Source organism: Loxodonta africana, chromosome 10 (genome assembly GCF_030014295.1).
Source record: "Loxodonta africana isolate mLoxAfr1 chromosome 10, mLoxAfr1.hap2, whole genome shotgun sequence".
NCBI lineage: Eukaryota > Metazoa > Chordata > Mammalia > Proboscidea > Elephantidae > Loxodonta > Loxodonta africana.
The window spans coordinates 70,420,821-70,434,874 of record NC_087351.1 but is presented as its reverse complement, the minus strand read 5'-3'; the positions used below and the strand labels follow the sequence as shown (position 1 = coordinate 70,434,874).

Sequence of the window (14,054 nt, the reverse complement as noted above, 5' to 3'; positions counted from 1 at the left end):
GAAGATACCATCAATTAATATGAGATCATATTGGGGTAGGGTGGGTCCTAATCCTTATGAATGGAAGCTTTATAAAAGAGAAGCTACACAAACACAGAGACAGGCAGAAGACAGCCTTAGGAAGATGGAGGCAGAGATTGGAGTTGGGCTGCTGAAAGAGACAAGAAAGGATTTTCCCCTAGAGCCTTTGGAAAGATGTAATATTATACATAAGAATCACCAGGGGGTCTTGTTAAAATGTAGATTCTGATTTAGTGTAGTTTTTATGGCAGAAATGCAAATTTTCAGCAGGGGTTTGAAAACGAACGAACTAGTTGGAAGCCCCAGTTTCTCCTTACTGCTCCAATCTTATTGCATCCCATAGCCCTGAGTTCTAGTCATTGACAAAGTACTTAGTGTTCCCCAACAATGCCCTGCATTTCTTGACTTTGCCGCCTTGTCCCACTGTGCATTCTACAGGGAAGACCCCATTCTCACTCACCATATGGCAAACATCTATTCATCTTTGAGGACTCACCTCAAGTCTGACACCCCTCATCTATGATGTCATCCCTGACTGTTCTTCCCCCAGTACAACTGACCTGTACTCCTTTCTAATATGAACTTCTTCACAATAATAAAATATAACTTACTGCGTGTTTTTGCCTTCTTGTCTACTACCTCTATTAGAGAACAAATTCATTGTGGTCAGGACCTTACCAGGTTTTATATTCCTAGTTCCTAGCACAAGAAACCCTGGTGGCACAATGGTTAAGCACTAGGCTACTAACCAAAAGGTTGGTGGTTTGAACCTACCCAGGAGCAACATGGGAAAAAGACCTAGCAATCTGCTCCCATAAAGATTACAGCCTAGAAAACCCTATGGGACAGTTCTACTGTGTCATACGAGGTCGCTACAAGTTGAAATCTACTTCAGGGCACCTAACAACATCTAGCATGTGCTTATAGTATAGCAGACACTAAAAAAAAAGAAAAAGTTTTCTGAATGAATGAATAAGCAAACAAACTGGAATGTTATAAGCCTTCACCACTTGGCTAATTCCTTTAAGATTCAATTTCACCAATCAAATATATGAGACCAAATGGGTTACTCCTGCCCAAAAGCAAGAGAAGGAGGAGGAAGGGACAGGAAAACTGGACAAATGGACACAGGGAACCCGGGGTAGAAAGGGGGAGAGTGCTGACACATCGTGGGGATCGCAACCAATGTCAAAAAACAATGCATGTATAAATTTTTGAATGAGAAAGTAACTTCAGCAGTAAGCTTTCATCTAAAACACAACTGGGGGAGAAAAAAAAGACTCAGTTTCACATCCGCTCTTGTGGGAAACCTGCTCTGAGCCCTCGTGTGTGGGCTGGTTCCTCCTCTGCACTCCTGCAGCAGTCTGTACTGCTTTACTAATCACACAGTATTATAATTGTTGTCTGTCTTGTATTTCTCCCACACTAGTTTAGAAGCTTTCTTAACGACAGCTGTCCATCAACTCTGGATCTTGAGCGCCTAATACAGCACTAATTTACTACCAGGTAGACAGTAGGTGGAGCCCTGGTGGCACAGTTGTTAAGAGCTTGGCTGCTAACCAAAAGGTTGACAGTTTGTATCCACTGGCAGCTCTTTGGAAACCCAATGGGGCAGTTCTACTCTGTCCTATAGGATCACTGTGAGTCAGAATTGACACAATGGCAACAGGCTTAGATAGGCAGTATTCAATACAGGTTTTCGGAATAAACAAAGAGTTGTAATTGGTAGTATACCCCAGGATCCTTGTAACTCATTGAAAATACCAGCTGGCATTTCAGGGTTCCCAACACAACTCTCCAAAGCTGATTTTGCATCTTTTTTGTCATTCAATCCAATCTGAGAGCTAGTAAGCAGCAGAGCTGGAATTCAAACCCATTCCTGAAACTCCAAAAGCTCAAACACTTAGCCACGCTGCTATACTGCCTCCTATCTATGCTCAATCTTATGTTATTTCGTATTACCATTTTTTCCAATTAAATTACATACAGTGTACATATTAATAAAAAATGTACTACAGGTAATCTCCTAGGTGCTACCAGATATATAGAAGAGCTGCACAGCATATATCCTCATGGATTTTATTCTATAACAATTTAACAAGTACCTAGTTGTTCTCTGAAGGAGCCCTGGTGCAGCAGTGGTTAAAGCACTCAGCTGCTAACTGAAAGGTAGATATTTTGAACCCACCAGCTACTCTGTGGGAGGAAGATATGGCAGTCTGAAGATGACAGCCCAGGAAACCCTATGGGGCAATTCTACTCTTGTACTATACAGTCGCCATGAGTCTGAAAGACTCAAGGACAGCAATGGGTTAGTTGTGCTCAAGTACTAGCAGCTATCAAGTGGTTGGCGAGAACCATCTAGTGGCAACTCTGTTTAATTGCAACCTGCACAGTTAACTATATATAATATTACATTTTATGCCACTGTGAATTCTACTCATAGGACACCCTGGTGGCATAGTGATTAAGAGCTACAGCTGCTGACCAAAAGGTCAGCAGTTCAAATCCACCAGGTGCTCCTTGGAAACCCTATGGGGCAGTTCTACTCTGTCCTATAGGGTTGCTAGGAATGAGTAGGAATCGACTCAACAGCAGTGGTTGGGTTGGCTGGTGAATTGTACTAATTTGACAGAATGTAAAAAAATTTAACACTGTCACTATGTGCACAAAATGAGAAATAATTCCAATCTTGAATCTCTCTCCATTCAGAATGACACAGTGTTCACTCAATATAAAACTGCCACTCTAAATACTCTATACCAATGTTTTCTGAACTGTAGGCATTTCCTTTTCTGATTTCTGGAAAATCAGCATTCCACTGGGAGTTTCTTTTCACTTAAGAGAATGCAGCAATGGACACAAAAAAATCAGTGATCAGTTTTCTCTATCCTATCCTTATTTCCAAAGTGCTACAGCAGAAAGCTTAGTGAAGTTCTAAAACAGTCTTGAGTGCACTGAGTACTGCATCTGAAATTTACGTAACGTGAAGACTGGATTTCTATAGTGTTACCTAAATTACCCTTTTCCTAAACAAGATCTGTTTGATTAATCACAGTTTTGATGTGCTAGTTATATTTTTCTAGTTTATATTAAAATAAATACATCATTATTAAGGTTTTTTAAAGGTTCATATACATGTATCACCCAAATCATCTCATGCACCACCCAGTGGTTCATGTGCCAACACTGATATGTGAATCACATTTGGGGAAAAACTGCTGTATACCATACTGCTGTACGCTGTGCTGCTGTACACCGCGCTGCTGTATACCATACTGCTGTATACTATTTTCCGCTATGAAGATCTTTTTTAACAAAGAAATTTTGCAGGCTCTCACCTGAAAATAGTACCACTTTTCTCAATTTGGGGATTACTACTCTAGATTACAATACAAATAGAATACGGCATTCAGCATGGAAACAGTACCAAGAAAGTACAATGAGATCCAAAGTGAATATTCTAACATGATACAAGAAAAAATACTTTGGTATGTACCTGAAACGGTGTCAAATTGCTGAGATAATGGCTTGGGATCACATTTTTGATTCAAAGACTCTGCATTAGCGATAGGCTGCTGCATAGAGACAGAAAGTCCCATTAAGATGTTCTCTGCTGCTGTGGCCAGCCCGGGCCTTTGTCCTTCACTAAGTTCACCCACGCTGTTTTCCAAGTCCTATGAAAAGATGAAATATTTGTCAAAATCATATAATAAAACCAAGTGAAAAGAGGAAATATTTGTTGAATATACCATGGTCTGTACCACTTGACTGTTTGAAGGGTATTTTACAAAGTGCTTTTTATAATAAATATATACTACTTGAAGGTCAAGTTTAAAAAGCTAGTTTATTAAGGCTTTGAGCGCTAGAATTTTTGCTATTTTTTTTTATGAAGTGAAATAACCCTGTTTTTTAATGCTCCAAGTTTTGCTAACAATTTAAAACACTATTTTAAAATAATTTAAAGTACTACACATAGTTCATGTAGTTTAGAATTAGAAAATTTATTTCTCCTTCTTCATGAACTAAAATTGCCTAAAGTTTTTATATGAACTTTATAATTAAGCAACTGATGCAGAGAATAATATACCTTAAATGACATATAAAGATTACCCCATACAAATAATTAATGTTTTTATAAGTATACAGATTAAACAAGGCTACTTTAACCATATTTAATAAAATGCTTTTCCTTGGGAAAGTATAAAAGTACAGAGATACTTTGTATATCTCTTTATCAAATATATGAAATAAACAACCAACTGAAAAAGATTAAGACTTTTTTCTTTCTGTATTAAAAATTATATACTCTAATTGGTACTAAAGGTTAACATGCTTGGCTGGTAACTGAAAGGTTAGGGATGTGAGTGCACCAAAACCAAACCCAAAACCAAACCCAGTGCCATCGAGTCGATTCCGACTCATAGTGACCCTACGGGACAGAGTAGAATTGCCCCATACAGGTGCACCTCAAAAGAAAGTGCTGGAGATCTCCTTCTGAAAAATCACCTGTTGAAAACTATATGCAGCACAGTTAGTTCTGTGCTGACACATAAGGGTTAATCATGAGTCAGAAATTACTTCACAGTATATTAAAAAAATCACTAGTACTTTTTGTAACTTGGAGATACTCTAATTAATGGTTTTGCTAATCAAGAACTGAGTAAAAATTCCAAAATCTGAAAGCTCCTATGTTTCTCATCCTACTACAGGTTACTGAAAACGGTTCTAATTTCAACCACAAGGGTTTTTTTTGTTTGTTTTTACTAGAATATATGAAGAAGTCATTGCTGAAACATATTCAATGACCCTTTTGATTATAAAATAAAATACAAACTTCTTAGCCCCATGTTCAAGATTATCTACAATTTCTTCCCATTGTATATACTTTCAACTCTATTTCCTAATCTGATTCTTCTTCAGAAATACCAATTGCCTCAGTATCCTTTAAAGAGAGAAATGCTGTTTTGCAATTAATATGAAATCACTTGGAGACTCTTGGGCAATGTTTGGAATGATGGTAAATATATTTTCTCTGGAAATTAATTAGAACTAGTTCACAGTACTTCTCAGGGATAAAAAACCTGCAAAAGCCATAACCTGTGTTAGGTGGAGACCTGCCAGAGTAGGAAAATTCAAATATTTTCCACTAAATAGAGAACGATAGAAAAATAGTAACTGCACCCTGGTGGCACGGTGGTTAAGAGCTCAGCTGCTATCCAAAAGATCGGCAGTTCAAATCCACCAGCCACTCCTTGGAAACCCTATGGGGCAGTTCTACTCTGTCCAATAGCGTCACTATGAGTCGGAACTGACACAACAGCAACGGGTTTGGTTTGGTTTTGGCACCTTGTCAAAGGCAGAAAACTTGTGAAAACCAGAAAAACAAGGCAGTCCTTCCAGTTCTGGCTCTCAAAGGTTTCACTGCAGCAGGATGGATACAACTAAAGAACAAATTAGTGGTTGGCCGATCAGATTGAGGAGCTCTCGTAAGAGACAGTAGGAAAGGATAAAAAGAAAATTTAAGAGATAAACAGTTAGAAGTGCCAATACCTAGATATAAATGTTCTAGAAAGGAAGAAATAATTGAAGAGATAAAAGACGTAAGTTTCCCAGCATTAAAAAGATGGAAAAGTCTGATAGACTCAAATAAATGAATGAAACAATATTAGTGCTTTCCTAAAAGGCAGGAAACAGGAATTAGTCAGTAGAACTTTTTAAATTATCACTGCCAGTTCGCTACTTGCTACCTCTGTTCATGCCATTTGCTTGCCTCATTTTCTCTTTCAGCTTACTAGTTTCTGTACTAAGCAGTTTGGTTTCTACAGCTATGAAATTACTTTCTTAAGGTCAGCAATATAGGCATCATAACTAATATCTTTTCAGTAAAATCAATATTTAGCCAACAGCCAACTGAAGTCTCAGAAAATCGAATTTCTTTTCAATAAGAAGGAAAAAGTTTTCATTCCTAAATTCTTGTCTCCTTCTGCTTTTTCTAATCACTTAAATTTTTAAGAGTAAAGATTTAATATTAGAAAATAAAACCAGCCATCTCCTTGCGTCCTGTAGAGTCTTCAGATCTTCAGTTCATCAAAAGCTACTTTCATGTGTGCTCCAATACAGACATCCTAATACACTATAAAGAAATCGAGATTTCTAGTCCCAGTTCCATCATTAACCATCCTGAACGACTCTGCTGTACATTTCCACCTGGGCTTTCCTTGTTGTTGTTGTTAGGTGCTGTTGAATCGGCTCTGACTCTTAACAACCCCATGTACGACAGAACAAAACACTGCCTAATCCTGCACCATCCTCACAATCATTGCTATGTTTGAGCCCACTGTTGCAGTCACTGTGTCAATCCTTAAACACCTTAAATTCGATGTATCAAATTGAACTCATTATCTTCCCCACAAAACCTGGCATCCATCTTTCCGCATTTCTAAGTCAAAAACTACATAATCACCCAGCCAGGCTCCCAAGTGAAAAGCCTCAGGATTGCCCTTAAAAAACTTTTCTTTCTTAATCTCCTTCAATCAGTGAATAATTCTATACCCTTAAATTTAAATCTTTCTCCTATTTCTGTGGTAACTGTCTGTTCATGTTCTCATTCTCTCTTGCCTGGACTACTCCAGTGGTATTCTCACAGATCTCCCATTCTCCCTCACTTGTCCATACTCCTTCCTAAATATCTTAGCATGTGAATCCTCTACTCAAAAGCATTAATGGGCTCCGCAGCACCCAAGCCTTACTATGGCCTAAAAAGGTCTTTATGATCATCTGATTCAACCTATTTCTTCAGACTATCTGACGCTTTACCTAAAGCTCTAGCCACACTGAGATTTTCAACACGTTTGAAATATGCCCTAATCTTTCTTGCCTCACCCTGTCATGGGTAATCTTTTTGTTTGGAATTTTTTGGTGATGCCATGTTTTTTCACTAATAGGATGGAAGCTCAATCATTGCTTCTTGGTAGTTCTTTTATTATTTGAAAAAATAGGGTGCCAGCTGCAAGTGGGACATATCAGTCCCATGTTCCACGAAGCACAGCATACATGTGGGACATATCAGCCCCATGTTCGATGAAGCACAGCACACCTGTGGGACATATCGGTCCCATGGCTCATCACACTTCCTAATTACACTTGAAACATAAAATATCTTATTCAACTTTCCAAAAATATACACAAAATACTAAATAAACACTGTGCTTGCTGCAGATAATTGGTATCAGTTTGATTCAGAGTGGGCCACATTGGTACCAAACCTCCAGGGGCAGAACAATATAACATGGGCATATATACGAAGCACACCACATTCATGGGACGTATCAGTCCCATGGCCCAGGAAGTGCATCACAAACTGTTTTCACCCCAAAAATAACTCATTTTCTAATGCTGGTAACCATACCTTCCCAGTAACACAGAGGGAATAGTAAACATACTTGCAAGCCTTACCTCACTATACAAAAGCCAAAAGACACAAAAATTTTACACAATCACTCCTCTAGGAAGCATCTCCTCATATGAATGGCTCTCAACACTCAAATGTGGCAGAGGCCAACTCCCTTGTTTCTTACGCAGTTGCACCAGTATCCACCATGATGCTAGGACATACTAAAGCAGCTCAAATGCCTGCCAACAAACCTCCAGGGGCAGAACAATATAACATGGGCATATATATCCTATGGTCCATGAAAGGGTAAACATATACTATTTCATCTTCCAAAAGTTCCTTCCTCTTCATTGCTGCCTGGCAAAATCCTACTCAGTTTTTAAAGGTCCAGATCAACATCACATCCTCTACAAAGTGTCATCCAGCTTCAAGAAGAGACTTCTCTCCTCTGTACTCACGTACTCACATAGAACTTGTAAATACACCTATTTGGTCAGCTGTTGCACTGTACTGTAATTACTTGCTTAAGCGCTCATCTCCTACATGACTATAAACTGCTTAAAGGTAGGGGGTTGCATCTCATTCATCTTTGTGTATCCAAGGTTGTGTCTGGCATATAGCACTCAGTAAAAGGTTTCAGAAAGAAAGAACGAATGAATGATCCTTATAAATTATTTAACAGGGCTTTAGCTTTTTTAAACAAGAGGGTTGGAACAGATGGTCTAAATGCCTTTCAGCTATAAAATTCTATAGCTCTGTAATTTCAGGCTAAACTTGCCACAAAGCTGGCTACTGAACAAGTATTAGCATGCTTTAAATAAAAATTGGAATATTTGTTTTTTCTTGTATTTATATTTAATAAGAAATATCGTTAAGGTTAAAAAGTACCTCCGAATGATAAATTGCTTGCTCTGAAACCAATGATTCCTGGTTTTGTTTAGCAAGAAAAGAAAGAATTGCATCTTCACGAATTTTTTTAGGGGGCATCCTAATCACTTGCCCTTCACTGAGATGATCATCTTCCTAGAAGAAATGTAAATATCATTAGTACAAGAAACATTTTCATATTAGACATTTTTAAAAGAAGATGAATTCTTTTTTTTTTTTCCCCTCACAGTTTTCATTTCCATCAAACTGCGACCCTTTATACATACATAAACCCTTTAGGTTTATCTCAAATATAAACAATAGTATATTGTTCAAATATAAAGTAATTCAGTTAAATTTAAACTGGAGATATATTATCAAAATATGTGAAAATTAGACCCTCTACCATATGATTGATCACAGTGATTCATAAACATGTCTGACAGTGTCATCAACTTTATAGTGCAGTTTCCTGCTGCCTACTTATACAGTACACAAAGCAACATCACAGACCTTAAGTGTGATTACCTTTGCTTATTTAGGTTGTTTGAAAATACATAAAAAAGTAAAGATTTCAATTCCTCAGCAGTTTTTTCAAAAGAAAATTCCTACTACCATTTCCATATGATATTTATGATATATATACATATATATCATATTTTTCATGGAGCCCTGGTGGCACAGTGGTTAAGCCATACGCCTGTTAACCAAAAAAGTCAGCAGTTCAAATCCACCAGCTGCTCCCTGGAAACCATATGGGGCAGTTCTACTCTGTCCTATAGGGTCGCTATGAGTCGAAATCAGCTTGATGGCAATGGGTGTTTTTTTTGAGGGGGAGCTAGATTATAACTAGAAAGGGTTAGTAGCCCTAGATCCTATTTCAGGTTTTTAAAAAAGCCATTAAATTCAATTATTTTTTAGCACAAAGAATTTTAACTATGGTTATGGAAAAATAACAAATGTGTCATAAGAGGTTTGATTTAAATGGCTAAGGCTCTGCCTAAAATATTTTAAATGCAACCTATCCAGATGACAATCTGCACTGAGCTACATTTCACTGCCTAATTAACTGTGTGTTTTTTCAACTACTGGAACCAAAGAGGTTAAAAACACAATTTTTTTCTTTTCATTCTCACAATTAAGGTAAAATTACATTATGAAATGTGCAAGACTCGGGAGAAGGGACGATGGATAGTAACTCCTCAAAGGGTATAAGGCTTCCTTTTAGGATTATGAAAAAGTTTTAGAACTACAGAGATGGCAGTTGCAATGATACTGTAAACATGCTGTCATTGCATTGTTCACTTTAAAATGGTTAATTTTATATTATGAGAATATTATCTCAATAATAAAAAAAAAAAGAAACCTTAAATTCTGTCATGAATATTTTATTAAGTTTTGTGTCTACTACTCGAATAACTGAGAAATAACCTAATCAATGGCATCGAGTTCACCAAGGCGTTCTTCATGTCAGAATCCAATTTTTGAGTTAATCATTCCTTACCATTTCCAGGGCATCGTTTAGAGTGCTGGATAAGGTATCATTCAGATTTGTCGGATATAGTCCCCCATCCCCTAAAACTAGAAATTAAAATGTAAACATTTAGAAAAAAGAAGAAATACAACTAAGGAACTTAGCAAATAATCTGATGATAAAGCCATAGAACATTACAATTAAACTTATACTACAGAAATGCTAACAGAGTTCATAAACAAGTAATTCACAAGCTACTCAAACTTGCTAGTTTAAAAAAATAGCAATTTATAACAAAGATGAGATTTTTGTACTTTTGTTTCATCTACCAGATAAACAGAAAATTAAAAAATATACAAGTCTCAACTGTAGCTATGAAACTGAGAAATGACCACTCTCAAAAACTGTTGATATAATTAAAAACTGATTAATCGTTCTTAAGATCACTTTGGCAAAGTATCAGTATTTTAAAAGAGGATACTCTGATTCAGCAATTCCACTTCTAGGTATTTATTCTAAGGAAATTATCAGATAAGTGCACAAAGATACATGGGCAAGGACGGTCACTGGAGAACTGAGTACATACCAAAACATTGAAGAAATCTAAATGCCTCTCATGTGGCAATGCTTAAACGCTACACAGTCATAAAAAAAAAAAAAACCAGGTAGATCTGTATGTACTGATATAGAAAGATGTCTATAACAGTATATTATTGGGTGAAAATTCAGTTTTCAAAACAATATGCATAGTATGATGCTATTTTTAAAAGCAAATATATATATACATATGTGTATGTGTCTATATATGCATAGAAAACAATCTGTAAAAACACTGGAAGGATATAACCCAAACTATTAACACTGATATTATCTCTGAAGGATAGAACTATGAGGGATATTTTACTTTCTGATGCTAAGGCTCAGTAAAGTTAATTAACTTTCCCAGAGTCCATGTTCCACTTTACCACATTAACCCAGCACCACATCAGATGCTATCGAGTTATTTCCAACTCATGGTGACCCCAAGTGTGTCAGAGTAGAATTATACTCCATAAGGTTTTCAATGGCTAACTTTTCAGAAGTAGATCACCAGGCCTTTCTTCCCAGGCACCTGTGGGTGGACTCAGACCTCCAACCTTTTGGTTAGCAGCCAAGCGTGTTAATAGTTTGCACCATCCAGAGACTCCAATACCATATTAAGTCTTGAAAACTAAGTAAAAATACTCTAAAACAGAAAATTACTTAGAAAATTATCATAATATAATCAGTGAAATCAACTGGTATAAGTTGGTTAACTTACTCTTGGGAGCCAATTTTTTACCATACTTAAATAAAATCTCTCCTTCAGAGATGGGTCTATCTGAAGTTTCAGTTTCTGTGACAGTAGTGCTCTCCAGTGTTGATGACTCTGAACTTGGCATCTGTACGGAGGAAGGGGCCTTGGTGCCATCAGGAAAGGGTGTCAAGGGAATTGGCTCTAGAGGTACAGGTGGAACAGGGACATGTATGCTCTCAGGTTCTTCATCCTTAGCCACAGACATTACACTATGAAGATAAAGATGTATTTTGAACTTCAGTCATCAAAAGCATATATTCATGTTGATATAAAACATAGATTCAAAGGTACTAAATCTCCTTTAGCAAAGTATTTCTATAATTTATACCATTATAATTAATTTAAAAGATTTATTTTTCTAATATTGTTTTCATGCTTCAGTTATAGACCATCTTGGAAGCTCTTCCATTCATAAAATAAATCCACAGGGGGATATATGGTAATGTAAGAGTTAACAGATCAGAATAAATGAAGATCCACACTAGGGAGAAATTTTTATTAATAATAGATAGCTTTATTTTAATCTGCCTCAAACCTTTTAAGAAAAAGGTAATTTACTTACAATAAATTTGATAAAAAATTTGAAAACCAAAATTCATGATAATTTATGAAATGTCTTTCTTCTAAAGTAGCTTGTGGTTTATAAAGCCTTATTTATCCTATCTGATGCTTCCAGATGGGTCACATAAGTCAAGCTTAAGATAGAATGTACAGTCACTAAAAGTGAGTACATTATTGCTTACATAGCTCTTGGATGAACAGGTTCTTCATTAAGAGAGTTAGGATTCTCTTCCTCCAGAGGCAGGTCTCCATCACCCCATGGCTTCGGAAGCTCTGGGCTTGATATCTTTAATTTATCAATGGAAATTTCTGACAAAGTTGGGGTAAGAGCTGCTGCTAAAGGTGGTGTAGTAGTAGGAGTAACTGTTGGTGTATTAACAAGCGTGGTGGCAGGCATATCATTTCCTAAAGATTAAAAGAAAAGAGTGAGTAAATAACTCCATCCAAAAAACCAAACCCATTGCCTTTGAGTCCATTCCAACTCTTAGCAACCCTATGGCCAGAATAGAACTGCCTCATAGGGTTTCCAAGGCTGTAATCTTTACGGAAGTGGGCTGCCACATCTTTCTCCTATGCAGGGACCGGTGGATTCGAACCACAGACCTTTCAGTTCGCAACCAAGCGCTTTAAGCACTGAGCCACCATGGCTCCTAAAACCCACTGCTACCGAGTTGATTCCAACTCACAGCAACCCTATAGGACACGGTAGAGCTGCCCCATAGGGCTTCCAAGGCTATAAAACTTTACAGGAGCAGACTGCCACATCTTTCTCCCATGGACCTGCTGGTGTGTTCAAATTGCCAACCTTTCAGTTAGCAACCAAGCACTTAACCATTGTGCCACCAGGACTCCTAAAAAACTCCACAAGAAGGCAAAATATGTTGCTTCAGAAATCCCTTAATATTTTGGCGTACAAATAATGGCAATAATAATTATAATGTCCATTAATTGGAAAATTTCTAAATTAATTTAGTGAAGTATAAGAAAATAACCTTGAAAAGACTTAACACTTCTAACACCACCATATATTTAAATTAGTCTAAATGCCTATTATATATTTTAAAAGTAGCAACTAATGTGTTACTTTCTTCCAAGAAAAATGATTTACTAAACAGCTAGTGAACAACAGGTATATGCATATTAATCTATAAAACATATAGCAAATCATGAAATTTTATTTAATAGTAGCTAAAGTTAAAACTCATTCTGACTCAACAGCAACAGTTTTTTTGTTTTTGGAAAGTTAAAATTGAGTTACAGTGATAGGGTGTTTACCTTTTTCAGCAAACAGTTCTTTCACAGGAAAAGCTTCATCATGATCTGAAACACAGGGAGACGATTCTGGGGTTTTTACCAACACAAGATCCTTAGGAGGTGTTGAAGGTGAGCGAGGAGGAGTAGGCTGTGGGGTAGCCACTGGGGTACACACTCTGGCCTGAAGTAAATTAATAAAACAAGATAAGTTGTGCTTATAATCAGCCAAATAAAAATAATCTGAAACAACAGAATTCCCAGACTATGTAGAATTTAAATGTACGGGCAGAAACCAAATGGAATCCTAAGCGCCTTGGCACTTGAAGACTAGCTATTAGTCTCAAGATTGGCCTGCAGAAACCCTCAGGCCATCGAAATAGCTCTGCCTCTAAAGTAGTCCCCCCACGACACATAATACAGGGGAAGTCAGCACAGCTGGACTAATTCAAAAGCTACGAAGTTTCCTGAATACAACCAAACACTTCAAGGGACAGAGTAGCAGGGGCGGGGGTCTGGGGACCATGGATTCAGGGGACATCTAGGTCAACAGGCATAACAGCATGTATTAAGAAACCATTCTGCATTCCACTTTGGTGAGTGGCATCTGGGATCTTAAAAGTCAGCAAGCAGCCATCCAAGATGCATCAATTGCTCTCAACCCACCTGGAGCAAAGGAGAATGAAGAACACCAGAGACACAAGGAAAATATGAACCCAAGACAAAGAAAGGGCCACATAAACCAAAGGCTCCATCAGCCTGAGATCAGAGGAACTAGATGGTGCCCGGCCACCATCAATGATTGCCCTGACAGGGAACACAACAGAGAATCCCTGATGGAGTGGAGAAAAGTGCGACGTAGACCTCAAATTCCAGGAAAAAGACCAGACTTAATGGTCTGACTGAGACTGGGGGGACCCCAGAGGTCATGGCCCCCAGACTCTGTTAGCCCAAAACTAAAACCATTCTCAAAGCCAACTCTTCAGACACAGATTAGACTGGACTATAAGACATAAAATGATACTAGTGAGGATGTGCTTCTTAGCTCAAGTAGACACATGAGACTATGTTGGCAGCTCCTGTCTGGAGGTGAGATGAGAAGGCAGAGGGAGACAGGTGCTGGCTGAATGAACGTGGGAAATACAAGG

The 14,054-nt window shown here is 37.6% G+C and overlaps 1 protein-coding gene across 16 annotated transcripts in view; it reads right to left on the bottom strand.

The window, feature by feature from the left end:
• Nucleotides 1–14,054, bottom strand: part of KIAA0586 (KIAA0586 ortholog) — a 148,049-nt gene that overhangs the window by 86,881 nt on the left and 47,114 nt on the right. For all 16 annotated transcript variants that reach the window (XR_775651.3, XR_010323169.1, XR_010323167.1 and 13 more), the window contains 6 exons: nt 12,931–13,090; nt 11,838–12,060; nt 11,059–11,303; nt 9,789–9,865; nt 8,306–8,440; nt 3,521–3,698 (listed from right to left, as the gene is read on the bottom strand). Coding sequence is in view for 12 of the 16 variants with exons in the window: in XM_064292538.1 (XP_064148608.1) it covers nt 3,521–3,698; nt 8,306–8,440; nt 9,789–9,865; nt 11,059–11,303; nt 11,838–12,060; nt 12,931–13,090 (1,018 nt within the window). In the remaining 4 variants the exon portion in view is untranslated. The remainder of the gene's footprint in view (nt 1–3,520; nt 3,699–8,305; nt 8,441–9,788; nt 9,866–11,058; nt 11,304–11,837; nt 12,061–12,930; nt 13,091–14,054) is intronic.